The 20,184-nt window shown below is 40.6% G+C and overlaps 1 protein-coding gene across 2 annotated transcripts in view; it reads left to right on the forward strand.

The window, feature by feature from the left end:
• Positions 1 to 20,184, forward strand: part of naa15a (N-alpha-acetyltransferase 15, NatA auxiliary subunit a) — a 68,974-nt gene that overhangs the window by 20,200 nt on the left and 28,590 nt on the right. For both annotated transcript variants that reach the window (XR_015081306.1, XM_086008569.1), the window contains exons 3-5: positions 3,627 to 3,731; positions 4,852 to 5,009; positions 8,799 to 8,933. Coding sequence is in view for 1 of the 2 variants with exons in the window: in XM_086008569.1 (XP_085864695.1) it covers positions 3,627 to 3,731; positions 4,852 to 5,009; positions 8,799 to 8,933 (398 nt within the window). In the remaining variant the exon portion in view is untranslated. The remainder of the gene's footprint in view (positions 1 to 3,626; positions 3,732 to 4,851; positions 5,010 to 8,798; positions 8,934 to 20,184) is intronic.

The following is a 20,184-nucleotide window of genomic DNA, read 5'->3' on the forward strand; positions in this document are numbered from 1 at the left end:
TACACTTAATCTTTTTTCTATGTCCCCTTGTTCTAGAGCCTTTTTCAAGTCACCCTTTGTATTTTAATTCCTTCATACCAGGCATAAATCTAGTGTATCTGCCCTGTACCCCCTCTATTGCCTCAACAACCTTCCTATAGCGTGGAACCCAAAAGTGGTCTTAGTAAGGTTTTTTTTATAGATTTACCATTACGTATTTACTTTTTTATTCTACAATGCTTGCCATAAAACCCAATATTTCACACAAGTTCACATGTCAGTTGTTAAAGCACAACATTACTACTATCCACTAACTGAACATATGTCCTGGCTTGATGTATAAAACTGAACTAGCAAGATTAATTTTGTGTACTACTTGTTGTTCTCCCTTTCTTTCCTGAAGGCACTTACTCCTTGGGACACGGGAGGTAGCTGTACCTTGCCCAAGTGGACATTATTCATGTGTGGTCCTTAGCCGTGGGTATAAGCAGGCTGATCCTGTCCTCTCCAAATGTCCATGTGCATGCATTTGCAATGGGGGTTGCTACATGTCCACCTCGAGCAACAAACCGAGTGTCAATTCTCCCCCCCCCGCCAACACCTTTCTAACCCAGAGATGTTGACTCCAGTTGTAGCTCACTAGCACTGCTCTCACTGTTACGAGATAACTGCACAGGTCAGTGACTGAACTTGGGACTTTCCACGTCTGTGGTCCAGCTGCTCAATAGATGCGCTAGTTGAGGAATTGGTGGCGCTAAGTTACTGATGTGTGCCAGTATTTTACTAATTTCATATATAGTGCAATGCAAGCTACTTATAGCAGGCTTGTTTATATGTAGCTCATTTATCTGAAATGAGTGGCAGTTCAGTATGTTCCTACAAAGTAATATCTGGGTTTTTGTCGTTGTCTCCCTGTCCTGAATGATTTTAGAACTGCTTGTTCCACTTTTGTATTTAAGCAGACAGACTTTGTTTTGATTTTTAAGGTCAGTGGCTCTGCAATAACTACAAGAAGTATTTATATAGCGCCTGTAACGTAGTAAAACGTCCCAACGCGCTTCACAGGAGTGTTACAAGACAAAAAATTTGACACGAGCCACATGAGATATTGGGGCAGATGACCAAAAGCTTGGTCAGAGAGGTAGATTTTAAGGAGTGTCTTAAAGGAGGAAAGAGAGGTAGAGATGCGGAGAGGTTTAGGGAGGAAATCCCTGAGCTTAGGGCCTAGGCAGTTAAAGGCATAGCCACCAATGGTTGAGCGATTAAAATCAGGGATGCTCAAGAGGGCAGAATTAGGAGTGTAGAGATATCGCTGGGGGTGGGTTGTGGGGCTGGAAGAGATTTCAGAGAGGGGTGAGGCCATGGAGCGATTTGAAAACAAGGATGAGAATTTTAAAATCGAGGAGTTGCTTAACTGGGAGCCAATGAAGGTCAGTGAGCACAGGGGTGATGGGTGAATGAGACTTGGTGTGAGTTAGGACACAGGCAGCATAGTTTTGGAATACCTCAAGTTTACATGGGGTAGAACGTGGGAGGCCAGCCAATCATTTAAGATGGTGGGGAAAAGTAGTATGGCATTCAGCTGATCCTTCTGGTGTACTAAAGTGATCGTACGGCGGAGTCCATTGTACAAGTGGAAGATACGCAGAAGTGGAATTTACAAATAAGTTTTGTGTACAATTTTACAGCAATTATCCAAAATTAATTTGTTGCAATGTACTCTAATCGTTTGATTAAATCAACATCCATATCTGTTGTAGCAGTGGACTTGTGATTGAACTCTATTGCTTTGGCTTGGCATTAGAGTTTCTGTCTGCTGTATTCCGTCATCCACCATATGTAAGTCCAGTTGGAGCTGCCGAAAGTTGTGGAGCTTCCTGATGGTTCTGTAACTATTTGCACTACCAAGTGCAGAATCCAGCAGTAAAGACTAGGATCTGTTCTGAGGAAACATCAACCTGTCTTTTCTCTGCAGATATTGACTGACTGACTGCTATGCATTTCCAGCATTTTCTATTTTTATTTAAAATTTGAAGTTTTTTTTTTAATGACTTTTGCTCGGCTTAATATCTGATCTGTGCTAAATTTGCAGGACAGTAGTAGAGGTGCTATAATTGGCTTCAGCACCTTTGGGTTGGGAGTGGAGGATACAAAGCTGCTCCCCCCAGAAGAGTGAGCAGGTAGCTCACATATGTGATGAGCCTATTTAATTTTGTTTGTGGATACTGCTCTCCTTTCATTGGTCAATAACTAACTAACTCGGGTTGAATTTAGCTTTGCATCACTGTGCTATCTTTGGTTCTCCCCAAAAGGAAGCGATTCTCCCAGCAGGTAGATATTTCTAATATTAAAAAAAAAGCCTTATGCTGTGTAATCTGAAGAGTACAGTTAATGGAAAGTACTTTTACCCCCCCAAGAAGATCAAGAATATTCTTACCGACAGCTTTTTAAAAAACTTCCATTATGTGTCCATGTAGGTTGACAGTTACTTTTGAAGCATGGTTTAGCTGTACTCAATGAGAGTGAAATCCCTCAATGCTGTTGTGATTTCATTATTACTAAACAGTATGGCTAAGCTCTCCTATTATGAAACTATTAATGAGTAGCAGTAATGAGGCAGATAGTGTATTCTATTGTTGAAGCATACAGGATCCTCTCCCCTGATGACCTAATGGATGAAAGCACCACCTGCTGTAGCGCTGAGCCAAATGGACTAGACGCTTTCTGATTGAGGGAAAAAGGAGGAAGATAAAAATAATGCCAGTCGGGAATCTTAAAAGTGCTTTGTTACACATTTTTCTGTTCATTTTGGAGGTTATAAATTCCTCCTGACAAGGAGTTACCCAGAATCACTGAATAATAACTAATTGTCTAGTAGTTCACAAGTCACTTGCTTTCCTGCCTCTTCAGTTGTCTGTATATTTAAAGATTTTGGAGAATTAACCCAATGGAGAGATCAGGACGGTTTCACTGGAAGAAACACTAATTTGAAGGATTTTTTATTTATAACAGTGTTCTTGATTTTCACCTGCTGATGAAGGCTATTGTGATTTGTCAGATTCTCATGAGATCATTACTGTTTGCAGTGAGCGGTTACCATACTAATGTTGCAGTTCGAAGGAAGCTACTTTAATACAAAATATAGTCTTGTTAAAATTAGGTCTCTTAGCACTGATGCGTGCAATAGTAATTCTGATTTTTCTCCAAAAGACACTTAAATTCGTTCAGGCTTGATCAGGTACTTTGCAGGTGGTATAATTAATTCTTTTCCCTCGTCATTCCTCACTCAGTGGTGCCCATCCAGAGGAGGTGGAGGCAATATAATTCTCGAAAGGAAGGAATTGAAGATCACTTTTTCTTATCTAGCAGTGGATTTAAGAGTGGCAGAAACCCGAGAGAAGGTTGCTGGATGGCTGACTCTGTGGGAAAACTGTTGACATTTGAGAAATCTTAAGTTGTGGAAAAATAACTTACTGGGTCTGGGAAAATTGGAAGAAATAAATCATTAGAAAAACTGAATTCTAGTAAGTTTTTCCAATCCAAATGATAGTGTATGCTTCGAACCATAGCACTGCTGTGTTTTTGTAATAAAATGATAAAAAAAACACACCACTGTATACAGTATACTTTTATTTCTAATTTTGCAGAGACCCTGGCAATGAAAGGTTTGACTCTAAACTGCTTGGGAAAGAAGGAAGAAGCATATGAGTATGTGCGGCGAGGCCTCCGAAATGATCTGAAGAGTCATGTCTGTATCCTTTTGAAATAGATTTCCCCTCGCATGAAACGCTGCAGCTCGTAGATCAAATAATGTTCTGTATTATGGCTACATAATTAAGTTATTCACTAGACATAGATTTAAATGCTTTTATGGGTAGTCGAGTAGATTGAGATGAGGATTAGCCCGAGAAGAGGCTGAAAAAGATGTGTTTTTCTTTCCTTGGTGGAGCAGGAATGCTCCTCTGGGCCCCACAAGGAAAGTTTAGGCCTCCCCTGTGGACTCGCTTCCCCTCCTGCCCCATCCCCTTCCCGAAAGTGAGACATCCCAAGAATATCAATTCCATACCTCCCGAATTATTTCAAACTATTTCCAATTTTTTTATATGTTGCTCACATTTCTAGCTTTATTACTACTGTTTTGAATTCACAGGACCTGATTTTTCCCAGTGATACTGCAGTGCCCCAGTGATCAGATCTGCTGTTTTGCAGAGGAGCAGTTCTTGTCTAGGTTGTTTACCAGTAATAGAATTTTTAAAAAAAATTGTTGCACTATACAACCAATCCATGTGGTACTGAATATTAAAATTTGAAGTGCTTATTTTTTTGCATATTCTATATATGCTGTAAAATGTGATTTTAATTTTCCATGTAAATTGAGCTACTTAAGTCTGGTTTCAGTTACACCAAGGGCAAGTGGTACAGAGGGGATGAGCTGCTGGTTGTTTCCAAATTAGCAGTCGTTGCTTGCAGCATGCTGATGCAGTTGTAATAACTGCTGATGAATGCAGATCATTGTAACCTGATTGCTTTTTGATAATACAATTTGTTGAATTCATTCTAGATTACCAAACCAGTCACTAGCCTGATAACAATGCATTAGTCATGTTCAGTGTTCCAGTTCAATAATAGGATGCAGTTTCACTTTTTCAAATTGACTTCTCACAGTGCAGTTTTTTTTTGTAATTTGAGACCATCGGTGTTTTTGATACGGGTTGTCTTAAAACAGTTAAGTTTTAAAACTTGAAAGGGATCCTGTGCCAAAGGAAAGTTACAACCACATGAATTTTATATTGAACCACATAGGAATATGGAGTCTTTGCAAATAGGAACTTTTGGAAATTGCAGGTGCTGTTTTTCTTGACTGTGACTTAGGTTGGCATGTGTATGGTCTCCTTCAGAGATCAGACAAGAAATATGATGAAGCCATCAAATGCTACCGGAATGCTCTAAAATGGGATAAAGACAATCTTCAGATTTTGAGAGATCTTTCCCTTCTACAGATTCAAATGCGTGACCTTGAGGGTTACAGGGTGAGTGCTTCTTCATGTCTGTTCTGTGCAACCGGGTGGTAGATTGTACTAGTGAGAGACCTACTGTGACTGCGTTTTCTTGAACTGAAATTGCATTCCAGTATTCTGGCTGGGGCAAGGGCTAAGTGGCACAGTAAAAGCTCTTAAAGTCTAGAAAATGCCATCCTGTGTGGTATTCATTGAAGCAGGATGGTTATACAAATGTGCCCATTGTAATTTCACGATGCCTGTATATCAGATTGATGTCCTTTCTTGCCTCTGCACACTTTCATGGAAGATACCAGCCTAGATTCACTCAAGACATGAATCCACACTAGTGCTCTTGAGGTCCTGCACTAACATCTCTAACTTGGCTAAATAACATCTCTAACTTGGCTAAATGCCTTTTAACTACAACTAGATTACTTTTTTTGTGAACCAGTTTGAACAAATTTGCATTCTGTCTGCAAAACACATTTCTAATGTTGCTGGTGTTAGCTGTATGAAAACGTTTATAGTGAGAAAAAGCTATGCTGATTTTTTTTTTTAACGCAATTTTCTACAGCTTCATGGTTGATTAAGAGTTTTTTGGATGTATATTAAATGGAAGTTGTACAATAGCTATAAAATGAGGAAATCTAAACACGCTTTATATTAATCATGGTTAGTGATTTCATTTACTTTAAGCCCAATGTGCTTAATCTAACACCTACCCCTCATGGATTTAGGCTGTGTATTTCCATATTTTGCTCAATTTTGTTAGTCTGTATATGTTAAATTTGTATTGTTTGGAAAATGATGTCTTTTTTGCTCTGTGTTGATACTCTCCTAGCGCTAGATGCTGGATTTGTTGAGTTCTCATACAAGTCTTTTTCCCATCCGGGTCTCCAAGTCATATAGATGGGCCTATCAAACACCAAAATTAAAAGTTGAAAAATAAAATTGAAACTCATCTTAACCGTCAATTTTCATGAAACTCTCTGTTTTTGAAATTAATTGGTGTTTTCCATTAAGAATATTTTTCATGAGCAAGTGTAGTCTTGCAGAAAGCCTCATTGGCCATGGTGCAATTTGTTTAGAGGTAGCAGTATAAATAGTGTATTTTTTCTTAAGCTTATCACCTTTTGCTGCTTACTGAATTTGCCCTATGCTCATATGAAATGAACCGGATTATAATACATTGTGCCAGAAATTCGGGTCGGGGGCTTCCCTAGCGTGCCAGCCGTTGAGCTGTGGGCCCGCGTGGGACACCTCCAACTGCCGGCGCACAGTGCTTGTGTATCCTGGGGCGCAGTTAGTTTGATGCGTCCCCTAGGATCACGTGGGCCATGGAGAGCCAATGGTAGCGGGGAATGCTTCATTCATAAGTTTGACGGGAAGAGCTGTCAAACCTATAAATACTATAAGCCCCAAAAATCACAAACTTCAAATAATTTTTTTTTAAAGTCACATTTTTAAAATAAACTATAAATTACATAAAATAACTATTTTAAACAATTTAAATTTTTGAAAAAATTAATTACATTTTCTAACGGGGCTAAAAATAAATTTACTTTTCTTTAAAGTATTTAAAAAATAATAAACCTGTGGAAAAAATGTTTTAATTTTAATTAATTCACCACTTACCTTTTTAAAAAGCAGGCGCAAGGCCTGCTTTTAACAAGTGTAACTGCTGGAGACTTACCCTCCCGGGAAAACCTGCAAAATAAACGTAAGTTCGAAGCACACGCGCTGCCTCTCCGGCGCACGCGTTCGACTTCTGAACCCCTGCTTTCAGGCCCTTCTTTCGGGGGAACGGAAATGCCAGTTTCCCGCGCATGCACAAAACCGGCGCTTTCGTTGGGCCTACGCGTGAGTACCCCGTGTGTACTCACGTGTTGGGACCCGAATTTCTGTGCCATTATATTCACAACATAGCCAAACTCTTAACTGTAGTGCAGAAGTTTGGGAATTTGGTCCCTTATTGTTTGCAAATGTTACAAAAGTTCTTAAAGCAAATAATTTTAATCAGTTAATGTAAAACTTGGTTAGCAGTTGCTTTGGGAAATTCCCTCATGGGTCAGTAGGTAAAGGCACCATGTCAAGTGGTACTGGGCCATATCGATCACAATGGCCCCGGTTTTTAATCTTGGTCTGTGTTGAGCTAATTGTTGTTAGCTAGGTTATGGTACGATTGTACCCCAAGGTTAGAGAGGGGAAAAATAAATCTGAGTTTACGCTGCTGATCATAAACCAGTGACTCCAACTGGAAAATGTGCAGATGAATACGGGGTCAGGCTCCACTGTAGTGCTGCACTTTCTAAACTCGTCAGAATATCAAACAGTACCTAAGAATGGGTCAGTGCTTTCAAGAAGAAAAAGAAAAAAAATGAGCCCTTCCAGTTGATGTATTGGCTCTGTCACAAGATGGCGCTGTAAAAAGTTTTTTTTTACTTCTGTCACATGCCTGGATGGAAATGGCTGCCGCAGACTCTGCCTGCTGGCAAAAATGAATACCTACTGTACATTGTACAGTTATATCAAATAGAAAGGGAAATAAATAGGCTTGAGTGCAATACAAGGTATAGAATATAACTTGTAATGCACAAATGAGATGTTAGATTTTTGGCCACACACCCCAGCCTGTGTAATTTGTAATGTACTGGTGGAGTTCTTGCGCTAGTTTTATTCTATTTTTATCTAACTTATTTTTTTATATGAAGTTGTTATAGGCAATGTGTTTGAGAGTGAATCCTATGATTTGAAGTGAAATATTGTCATGTAAATTACTTTGATATCTAGCTTTACTTCATCGCATGCCACAGGGTAATTGTGTTCATTACAGCACCACTTGGTTGTAGGAATGGGGTATCTTCGAAGTATTTGTATCTTCAAAGTGTTTGTGACTTGGCTTCAGATGGGGATTTTCCATTGATCGGGACTGTGGAATTTATGAATTGAGATGAAACACTTCTTAATTCTCAGTTTTCAACAAATAAACCTGTTGTCTGCTTTTTTCCATCTGCTCTCTCGGTCCTTTGGGATACATGCCTTTTTTTGACCAAACATTCAATCCGGCAACTTAACCACAGGTCACTGCTAATACTTTTGAGTAAACCTCTTGATTTTTACAGCTGATACAAAATAAACTTTCTATGTGAGAAACTTGAGTGAACCAGTGGCCTGCTGGTGCAATGGACTGAAGCAGCACATCACAAAATGTTTTAATCAGGATCTGTCTCATAAAATTTGGATAATTGGACTCCACCGCTTGATCCAAATCTAAGTATGATGAAAAATGCCCCTTGCTACAATGCCGTGTTCAAATGTTCTCCTTTTTATTGTAACGTTCCTTGCTGACTATCATTTATCTACAACAGGTTGTAGTACAACTGCTGAAGGAAAATACTATTTTAACATGGCCAACTATAGTTTTAAGACAAATACAAAATACTCTGGATGCTGGAAATCTGAAATAAAAACAGAAAATGTTGGAAATACTCAGCAGGTCAGGCAGCATCTGTGGAGAGAGAAACAAAAATAACGTTTCAGGTCAATGACCTTTCATCAGTTTTAAGATATTTATGAGCAGGATGAGTGTTGCTTTAGCCATCACTTTTTGATGACAGCTGCACTTTTATCCACAGCTGTCCTGAAATCGAGATCAAAACTGCACCAGGAAAGTTGCCCATTCATGTGTCTATCCAACTGTAAAATTTTTAATCTTGAATACATTTTTAATAAATTTAAAGTGCTGATCTCAATTTCATTTTAATTTGGTTTAACCATGACTAATTACCACAAGCCCTCATCGTTTTTGGTATATTTCAGGAAACCAGGTACCAGTTACTTCAGCTTCGCCCTGCTCAGCGAGCCTCCTGGATTGGCTATGCTATTGCGTACCACTTACTGGAAGATTATGACATGGCTTCAAAAATTCTAGAAGAATTCAGGAAGACACAGCAGGTATGCTATAGTCTACTTCACGGGTGCATTTTGTTCTGGAAGACTCCAAAACCCAGTTCCTTTGTGATATATTAAACTGCTTACGCTATTATTGAAATGTTGTTTTATATATAAGTTAGGTATTTTCTCTCAGAACTCACTGATGTATTAAATAAACAAAAACACAATACTGTAAATAACTTTGTTGCAATCTGTAAAAAGAACGAGCAGATTAATGTTAAAGCTGAAATGTTAACCTGTTAACTGTTGAGAGGCTGACAGATCTATTTTGTAATTGCTGCATTTTCTTTCATTTGATTTCCAGCATAAATTTTTTTTCAACTTGAGCTTTTGGAATTTTCAGTTGCATCGAAATAGCTAGAACATGCAAAGGAAGAAAAAAAACCAAAATTTAAATGCAAGTTTGAAATTTTTTTTAAGAGGGAAAAATATAAACATTCCACTATATATAGCAGAATGCAAGAGTGATCAACTTTAGAAGTTGGTAAGTTAGAACTCCCGAGGCAAGGTTAAACCAATCAATAATAAGTTTAAAAGATCGACTAAATAAAGTTGAGCAGTACTGTGGGATAGTCTTTTCAAGAACTAAGTGGAGATTGAGTTGTGGTTGGTACCAGAACAAGAAGCCATGGAATTTGTACTAGAAAAAAGCTTGAAGATTCTTTGGGCTAGGTTCCTGGTCCCTATACATTGTGATGGAAGAAGGAGAAATATAGAGCCATGCAAAACCCCAATGCCACTAAGTAAGAAGGGAGATTGATTAAAGAAAGAACTTGCATTATATTGTGCCTTTCACTACCTCCGGACATCCCAAAGCACTTTAGCCAATGAAATACTGTTAAAGTGTAGCCAGTGTTGTATTGTAGGGATTAAGTGTCATCTTGTGCAATGGAATTGCCACAAAAACCCAAGACTTGCATTGGATTGGGTGAGATACCTGTAATGGATTTGCAAACGTGACGGGCAGGAAAAGACAATCTGGTCCATAAAGCCTGCTGCACACAGTCATGATGCTTGAAGCATCGTAATTAGACACCTCCTACCCACCAGCAACAATGATATCTCCTGGGAGAGGCAAATAAACAGCCAAAACCCTATGGCCAATTAGGGGGAGAAATTCTGCTACAACCCTTTTAGGCTGTAAAAACTAGTCCAGGAGACCTTGTTGACCATGCTTATATATAAGGTATTTCACCGAACTTTTATAAGACATGATCTCTGCCCTAGCCAGGAACTGCTCCAGCTTTCTTGACAGTATACAGAGAGTCAGCACTAACTGCATGAGCCAGCAACTTGTTCTATAGGCCTACTATTGTCTGGGAAAGAAGAGTCATATAACAACTAACCATGCCCTACCCTTGTGTAACTTATACTCATGGCCCCTGCAATTCCCTGATCAATTAAAATTGAAATAATCCATAGGAACACAGTCTAGTCCTTTAACTATTTTATGTACATCGATCATATAACCTGTGACGTCTATGCATCTCAAGTGAATAGACCTGGGCTTTTAAGCCTATCTGAGTCACTAAGGTTATTTAAGCTGGGAATCATTCTTATGGCCCACCTCAAAACCTTTTTCAAAGCCTCTATATCCTCCACCATATGAGGGGGCCAAAACTGGATGCAGTATTCTAAATGTGGTCTAACCAAGGTCTTCTACAAGGATAAAATTGTGAGAGTTTTATATTGAATCGTCCTGTTATTGCTGCCGATTACCCTATTTGCTTTGGCTATGGCTTCTCAGCATTGGTCACGAACCTTTAGAGTATTATGAATTGTTAAGATCCTTTTCTCAACCGATTTCAATTCTGTTCCATGTAAAGTGTAAGTATACTTGATGTTGGTCCTGCTCAAATGCAGAACAATGCACTTCTCAATTAAATACCATTCCTCCTTCACATCTAAATCTGCTTACAGAAATTTGTTCTCCACCGTTGTATTGCTTGCACACATTTTTGTATCATTGGCAAACTTGCAGACCATTTCCCCAACACCCATATCTAGGTCATTCATGAAGATAGTAAAAAGCAATGGTCCGAACATTGATCCCTGTTGGGCACTATAGGTAACTGGCATCCAAGCAGATCCACAGACGGCTGTATAATAACTTTCTGCCTGCGGGTTGCAGCCAATTCTTTAATCCATTGTAGCAACTAGCCACTGATTCCACAAGATTCTGTCTTGTAGAGTAACCTACTGTGAGGTACCTTATCAAAGCCTTTCTGAAACTCTAAGTAGACTGTCTACTGGGATACCCTCATCATCTAACCTAGTAACTTCAGAAAATTCCAGCAAACTAGTAAGTCTCACAACCTTCTTTTCCTGAAGTCACGTTGTGTCTCTGATAACTCCGTCTCTATCCAGGTGATCACAGAGCATCTCTTATGATCCCTTCAAGCATCTTACCTATAATTGATGTCAGATTAATGGGCCTATAGTTCCCTAGACCTGACTTGTTCTGCTTTTTGAAAATCTGAACGACGTGAGCATTCTTCCAATCCAAGGGAACAATCCTAGACTCTAGTGAGCTGTCAAAAATATGTGAATGGGCTTGCAAAACACATGTCACATCGCTTTAATCACCCTCTGGTGGATGTCATCTGGACCAGCAGCTTGATCTATTTTAAGCTTCCTTTTTCTGTCTACATACATCCTCAGCTATTTCAGTATTTATAATTTTCTTATCTGCAGCGTAACCCATAGCTGGTAATTGAGCATCATCTACAGGAGTGAAGACAGATTTGAAGTAATCATTTAACATCATTGCCATACTTGGGAGCCCATTTTAATCTGTCCTAAGGCGTGAGTATTGACATTACTGTGTAGCCAATGAGTTGGATGTGGGGAGGAACTTACAGCAAACAGAGTCTATTTAAACACCGAACTACAGCAAACCGAACTCGTGATCAAAACTACAGCAGAGACTCCCGATAAAAGCAGGATTATTTCTCCAGCAAAATGAAGTGAATGGACGATAATTAGATAATACGAATTATGTGCGTAAAATCATTCCCTTTTATATTCCTTAATAATGGTCCTTTGACTCCTAATGTAGCTTAAAAAGCTTTTGCCATTGCTACTGCAATGGTCTACTATCCGCTTCATTAATCTCTGATCTGATAGCTGCTTTTGTTTCCCTTAATTGCATAAGTTTTTGTTTCTTTTCTCTTCTGTGAATTATAATCCTTTAATCTGAAAGTATTTTTGCTTAAGTCTGATTTGTCCTTGCACATATCTAGTTGGCTGTTTCGTTTTGCCATGTACCTTGTTTGTTAACCCTTGGGACATGCATGGCTTCTTTCTGCTTTAGAAGGGTTTTAAAGACTACTCGTTTATACTCGGCATTAATTTCCCGGCCTACTAGGATTACCCAATCAACTGTTCCCCAAATCTTCCACCATTTAAAAAAAATTAGCAATTAGCATTAAATATCTACATATAGTGACACCACAAGTCCTGTCCAGAATGGGGATGATTGGGTAATTCTCCTGTCAATCATGCTGTAAATGACTGGGAATGATTTTACGCACATAATTTGTATTATCTAATTATTGTCCATTCACTTAATTTTGCTGGAGAAATAATCCTGCTTTTATCGGGAGTCTCTGCTGTAGTTTTGCTCGAGTTATGTTTGCTGTAGTTTGGTGTTTAAATAGACTGTTTGCTGTAAGTCCTTCCCCACCTCCAACTCATTGGCTACACAATGGTGTCAATTCTCACTCCTACATTAAATTGTCAGTAGTCTTTGCTTGGCTAATGAGATTAAATCTAATTATATTGTGATCATTGTTGTCCAGGTGTTCCCCCACACACAGCTCTGATATAGCACTAGGGTCACTGCTATATACTTGACTGCAGACTAGTGGGCTAATATGACCGGGTGATAGGACAAGTTGAGAATGTGGGAGCCAGTGACTGCACCCAGTCCAATATTGTTCTGTAATTTCAGGCCACCTATAATGCACCATGCTGGTGTGCAGTAGGCACAGTGGAGAATTTTCAGTTGTCCCTCCTGCAGACAGTGGCTCTTTGGTCTAGTAACTTCAGACTAAACAGCTTTCATTCCTCATTGTAAATTTTAGAATCAAGATTAGCTACTTGAATATTTTAAGTGAGATGAGCTCTCCATATCCATAGAAATCAATATAGAGCTGTGAAATCAACCTATCCAAAGCCGATCAAAGGAATTCAGCCTCGTCATCTGTCCAGAAACGTGATACACAGTGAAAAGGCAATGTATCTTGGCAAATCTTAAATAAGAGCCATAATTTTGAAGAGAATGCTTGCCTTATGGAAATTGAAGGATCATATTCCTCACCCTCCAAACAGAGAGCCATGAAAGATCTAAATCACACCACTTACAAAATATACTCCAACACATAGGAGAGGGAGATCTGGAAAGTAGATAAAAAATATTCCTGTGTTTAATTTTTATGTTTTTTGCTTGTCACTCAATCCCTTAAATCTCTGGAATGTCAAATTATGACAGTTAGCTGGGTTTGCCTCTTCTAAATCAATCTGGCTGCATTTTTTACTAACTGAATATGGTCAAGGTGGTCTGGTATAAATGCCATTCATTGGCCCAGAAATTCGGGTCGGGGGCTTCCCGCGGGTGCAAGCCTCCGACCTGCACTTACCTAGCGCGCCAGCCGTTGTGCTGTGGGCCTGCATGGGATTCCGATCCTGGGCCTGCTCCAACTGCCGGCGCGCAGTGCTTGCGTATCCCAGGGGCGCAGTTAGTTCGAAGCGTCCCCTGTGATCACGTGGGCCATGGAGAGCCAATGGTAGCACGGAATCTGTATTCATAGATTTGACAGGAAGACCTGTCAAATTTATGAATACAATTCAGTCCCAAAACATCACTAAAACTTCAAATAAATTTTTTAAAAATCACATTTTTAAAATAACTATAAATTACATTAAATAACTATTTTAAACAGTTTAAATTTTTGAAAAAATTAATTCGTTTCTAACGGGGCTAAAATAAACTTACCTTTCTTTAAAGTATTTAAAAATAATAAACTTGTAGAAAAAATGTTTTAATTTAACTTAATTCACCACTTACCTTGTTAAAAGCAGGCCTTGCGACTGCTTTTTACAAGCGTAGCTCCTGGAGACTTACCCATCCGGAGAAACCTGCAAAAAAACTGGAAGTTCCAAGCGTACGCGCTGCCTCTCCGGCGCACGCATTTGACCTGTGAACCCCTTTAAGGGAACGGAAGTTCCGGTTTCCCGCGCATGCACGAAACCGGCACTTTCGTTGGGCCTTCGCGCGAGTACGCAGCACCCGAAGTTCTGGCCCACTAAGAAGACCCTTCAACTGTCAAGTTACTTTAAGTTTCCTCACAGCTTGCAAGTTTCAGGAAGATAATTGAGATCATTCACTAGTTGTAATGCATTAAAATTGCACATGTTGCATAAATGGAATTCTTATAAGTATGCTTGTTGCAAATCAGATTTGTTTTTAGAGCTTAGCATTTTGATAGCCAAGGTCAGGGGAGGAAGGGGAAGGAGGTGGTCAGGATCTTGAATTGCATGTTTTATTTACATACATACATCTAACCTGTGGCCAGAGTTCTGGTTTTTAATGCAATTTTGTATTTTGGACCCTGAAAACTAGATGTTATAATTTTCTTGATTCTAAAGTACACACAACGTAAACTTAACTTGAAGCACAGTGTGACTTCAATTCCTAATACAGGTTGAGCGTCCGAAATCCGGAGTTCAGGAATCCAGACTCCGGGACGATTGGTGGCAGGGTCGTGCGGAATCCGTAAAATGCTCCGGAATCCGGACACCCTGTTTCCGCCGCCAGCCGGGCCCAGGCATTTCTGGACTCGGAACGTGTTTCTGAAGTCCGGAAACGCCCGAGCTCAGGTTGCGATATTTCCAGACTTCAGACATCAAACACGTTCCGAAGTCTGGAAAAACACAAAAACTGGCCGGCCTCGGTCCTGAGGTTGCCGGATTCAGGCCGCCCACCCTGTATTGCTAGTGCAAAACTGAGGGCAAGGGCTGCAAATAATGGAACAATTGGACTGGTTAAGAGGGATCTGGATTGATTAGGCTGACAAGTGACAGATGTTTACTACGGGCAAATTCATGGTTATGAGAGGTGAAGGCCAATGTGGTAGAAGTTGAATGGTAGACAGATGACTGCCAAACAGGTTACAGATGTTGGATTAGCTAAACTGATATGTTGCCAGCTGTTATTTACCATCTCGATGGCACCTTTTGTTTGTGTTAAATCAAATTTATTCTGATTCGTTTATTTCAATTTCTTTTGCTTTTATTCTCTAGTAAAATTGTGCGGTAGGTCTGACTTTTGTCCCTTTTGCACCAGTTCTAAAGAGATTTGCACAAACATTTGACATTCTGTGACATATCAGTGCATCTTTTCTCTCTTCCCAGAGTCTCCAACTACTTACAGCTTCTGCATAGTTAGGTAGCACTATTGAAGATTTTTAAACCTATAGTGATCAACAAACATATTCACAGTAGTACAGTTTACTATATGGAAGATACTGTATGTAAAATTGAGAGATATGTATTCCGTGAGTGCAGGTAGTAATATAATTTGAATTATACATTTGCAGCACAAACAGACCATTTGGCCCAACTGCTCTATACCAGTGTTAATGCTCCACGTGAGCCTCCTCCGACTCTACTTCATCTAACCCTATCAACATATACTTCTGTTCCTTTCTCCCTCTTACTTATATAGCTTCCCCTTAAATGCATCAATGCTATTCGTCCTCAATTACTCCATATGGTAGCAACTTCCACGTTCTAACCATTCTGTGAGTAAACAAGTTTCTCCTGAATTCGTCATTGGATTTATTAGTGATTATCTCGAATATTGCCTCTGGTATTGAACTGTTTTCTCCACCCCCTCCTCCCTCCCCCCCCCCCCCCCCCCCCCCAGTAATGGAAACAAGTTCTCTGTGGCTAGAGATTGAGTAGATTGGGCCTATACTCTCTGAAGTTTAGAAGAATGAGAGGTGATCTCATTGAAACATATAAGATTCTGAGGGGGATTGACAGGGTAGATGCTGAGAGGTTGGCTGGAGAGTCTCGAACTAGGGGGCATAGTCTCAGGTTAAGGGGTCGGCCATTTAAGACTGAGATGAGGAGGAATTTCTTCACTCGGAGGGTTGAGAATCTTTGGAATTCTCTACCTGAAAGGGCTGTGGATGCTGAGTCTGAGTATATTCAAGGCTGAGATCGATAGATTCTTGGACTCTATGGGGATCGGGCAGTGAAATGGAGTTGAGGTCGAAGAGCAGCCATGATCTTATTGAATGGTGGAGCGGGCTCGAAGGGCTGTATGACCTACTCCTGCTCCTAATTCTTATGTACGGTATAAACCCTTTCATAATTTTGAAGACATCTATTGGGACACCCACCAGCTTTCTCTTTCTAGAGAAAAGAGCCCTAGTCTGTTCAATTTTTTTCTGATAGTTGTAACCTCTCAGTTCTGGTATCAGTTGTGTAAATCCTTCTTGCATCTTCTCCAGTCTCTCTCCTTTTTGTAATACTGAGACCAGAACTGTGCACAGTATTCTAAGTGTGGTCTAACCAAAGTTCTATAAGTTTAACATAACTTATCTGTTTTTAATTTCTGTTCCTCTAGAAATGAACCCTTTGCATTTTTATGGCCTTGTTGACCTGCGTTACTGCTTTCAATTTGTGAATCTGTACCCCAGATCCCTTTGCTCCTCTACCACATTTCGACTCTTATTTTCCAAGGAGTATGTGGCTTCCTTATTCCTCTGACCAAAATGCACCACCTCACATCTATATTGAAATTAATTTGCCATTTACACACCCATTCTTAAGTTTATTAATGCTGTCTTGTATTTCGACGCAGTCTTCCTCCATATTACCTATACACCCCAATTTGGTGTCATCCACACATTTTGAAATTGTACTTCCGATTCCCGAGTCCAAATCGTTTATGTAATGGTGAACCACAGTGGACCCAGCACTGATCCCTGTGGAACGCCACTTCCCACCTTCCGATTTATAAAGTGGTGTTTTGTTACATGATGCATTTGTGCAACTTTTGGTACAGTTCTGTTTTTGGAAGAAGCTTCTACTTTATGACGTGTGGTATTCCAGTATGTTGGCTTGTTAGTATATGGAGTAGTATGCAGTAGGAGCAGCCCATAATGCTTGGTGAAATTGTGGGGCTTGTAATTTCATAGCTGTTGAACGGTTTAATGTATGTGCATAATTGGTTTTGGGAGCACAGTTCTGTTTAGGTGGTGATTGTAGAAGTTGACTCAACAAAAATATGAGCTATTCTTTCATTGCTGACCTGTTAGTGTTTTAGGGTATTATGGATGAAGAACACAGCTGACATGGTTATAGCAAGCACTCGCTGGTCAAAACAACAACAACTTGCATTATTGTAGTTAAATGTTCCAAGGTGCTTCATAGGAGTGTTATCAAACAAAATTTGACCGAGTCACATATGGAGCTATTGAGACAGGTGACCAAAATCTTGGTCAAAGTTTTAAGGAGTGTCTTAAAGGAGGAGAGAGAGTCGGAGAGGTTTAGGGAGGGAATTCCAGGGCTTAGGGCCTAGGCAGCTGAAGGCACGGCCATCAATGGCGGATCCACCAGTTACTCAGTGTTTTTGATGAATGGTTGAGTCATGCTGATCAGGCCCCAGGTTTGATCTGCATGCAAGAAGTCAGCACCTTAAAGATGGGAGTGGTGAAAATTGCTGAAGTAGGGGACGAGGAGGACACGAAACATAGCTAACAATGGTAGTTCTGATCACATCGTGTGACGCGTGGAATGGATATTGAATTCCAAATGCACGGGATAAGCAGATGCATAAAGATTTGGGCTATACATGTGTAATTTCTATGTGGTTCTGTGGTGATTAGTCGAACGCCATACCTGTTCCATCGCAGACTTCCACCTCACTTAGATCACCTACCTCCGCTATTTGTCATTGAAACTCTCAACCATGCCTTTGTCACCTCCAGACTCAACGATTCAAATGCTTTGGGCTGGCCACCCATCCTCTAACCTCTAGACTTCAGCATATGCAAAATTCTGTTGTTTGTATCTTCTCCCATACACAGGTCCTGCTCATCCATCACCTCTGTCCTCGTGACCTCCGTCGGATCTGTTTCCCAATATCTCAAATTTAAAATGCTCATCTTGGTGTTTCAATCCCTTATAATCTCTGTAACCTCCTTCAGCTGTACAACCATCCACCTCAACACCTCCACACCTGCTGAACTCCATTCCTCTTGACTCTGGCCTCTTGAGCCCCTCTCTTCCCTTCCCCCCCCCCCCATGGGCGTCGCTGGCAAAGCCAGCATTTATTGCCCATTCCTAATTGCCCTTGAGAAGGTGGTGATGAGACGCCGCCTTGAACCGCTGCAGTCCGTGTGGTGAAGGTACTCCCACAGTGCTGTTAGGAAGGGTGTTCCAGGATTTTGACCCAGCAACGATGAAGGATCGACGATATACTTCTAAGTCAGGATGGTGGGGAACTTGGAGGTGGTGGTGTTTCTGCTGCCCTTGTCCTTCTAGGTGGTAGAGATCACAGGTTTGGGAGGTGCTGCCGAAGGAGCCTTGGTGAGTTGCTGCAGTGCATCTTGTAGATGGTACACACTGCAGCCACGGTACGCCTTGAGCCACCCACAATCTGGAATTCCCTTCCTGAAGCCCTTTGCCTCTTTACCTCCTTTAAAACTCTCCTTAAAACCTTTTGGTCACCCTTCCTAATATCACCTCCTTTGGTTTCAGTATCCACTTTTTGATTACACTTCTGCAAAGCACTTTGGGGCTTATTTCTATATAAAATGTGCTATATAAATGCAAGTTGTTGTGATCTCTGAGGAGAAATTTAATGTAGGTTATTTTCAGCCATTCGCTTATTTTTTTGTACTAGTCAATCTCCTGTGGTATTTCACATAGGGAGTCAATGCCAAGAGTAGTCTTTAGCTGAAATGGGGTTAGAGATTGGGAGATAATTGAACCAATTCATACATTCTGTTCTAATTTTTACATAATGTCTTGGTTTTAGATTTATTTATATTTTAAATAGCAAATCGTGCAGGAGGTGGGAGGTGCAAAAGTGAGGCACTGCAGCTTCACCAATGGTGGGAAGGTGTAATTGCAGCAAGATTAGTTTACATGAGCAATCCATTATAAATGTAGCTATAGGAATTTCTAATGGGAAAGGTGCGACAGCAGGATGTACTGTTTTGTAGGTCGGAAGTAAGTGCAAATGTGAATATTTAATATACTAGCAGATGTCCTGTAGTATTGATAAGTAAGTGAGATGTTTTATAAAAACAGTGGAAGTAGTACAGGAAACTGTGTTATCCGGAGGCTAAATGTCCGGCAAGCTTGAGCCACTGGCAAAAATCAGGAGCCGTTTTGTTAGGTTTTTTTTCTTCTCGTGGCTTTTTTTCAACAGTCAGGCTCTGCAAAGTCTCTCTGAAGCTGTTGCTAAGCGACAGAGACGCTTCCAAGGTACGGCCGGCTGTTTAGAAGCTGTTGCTAAGCAAGTGTGTTTGTTGCCAGATACGGAGCTGAGCTCCATATGCTTCAACATTAATGCTGGTTTGTCCGGCAGTTTTGAGGGAACGGCAACAGCTCGGTGCCGGATAGCACAAAGTTTGCTGTATTATCAAGGACACTGAATTTAACAACATTCGGAGTGGCCCTAGGATTTGGCAGTACTGGGATGACAGGGTTTTGGAAGTATTTTGAGGTGTTTCCAGAATCTGGGTCGGGCCCCAGGGGTCTGGGCACATTGGAGAGGGGGGTTATGAGGAACACTGGGAGCAGGGGGTGGGAATAACTGGGAGAGGGACATAGGAGCATTGGGGAGGTGCATCTAGAAGTTTGAGAGCTCCAAGAATGGGTTGCCTGATCTAGGAAGGGGGATGAAGTCTGAGGAGGGAGACCCTGCAGTCCAGCAAGACTAGGGAGTGGGTCTTTGAGCATTGAGTTTGCTGGGATATAGCAGTATTGGAAGCACAACTCAATAGTGTTGTGGTGGGGGGGGGCAAGCGAATGGGAGCCAAAGTACTGCTGGCACCTTTAGAACTCTTGGGTCTCCACTCCTCACAGCATGTCGGGTACCACCAGCATGTTTCTTCATCAGCCAGTTTCTATCTTTCTGTTCCTGCCTTAAAGTATAAATTTTCTGCTTGTTAAAATAAATGGATGGAAACTCATGGCTGCAGTTTTTTTAATGTACACTTCTGGTGTG

Source organism: Somniosus microcephalus, chromosome 2 (assembly GCF_052327205.1).
Source record: "Somniosus microcephalus isolate GS21.2 chromosome 2, FLI_Smic_1.0, whole genome shotgun sequence".
Taxonomy (NCBI): Eukaryota; Metazoa; Chordata; class Chondrichthyes; order Squaliformes; family Somniosidae; genus Somniosus; species Somniosus microcephalus.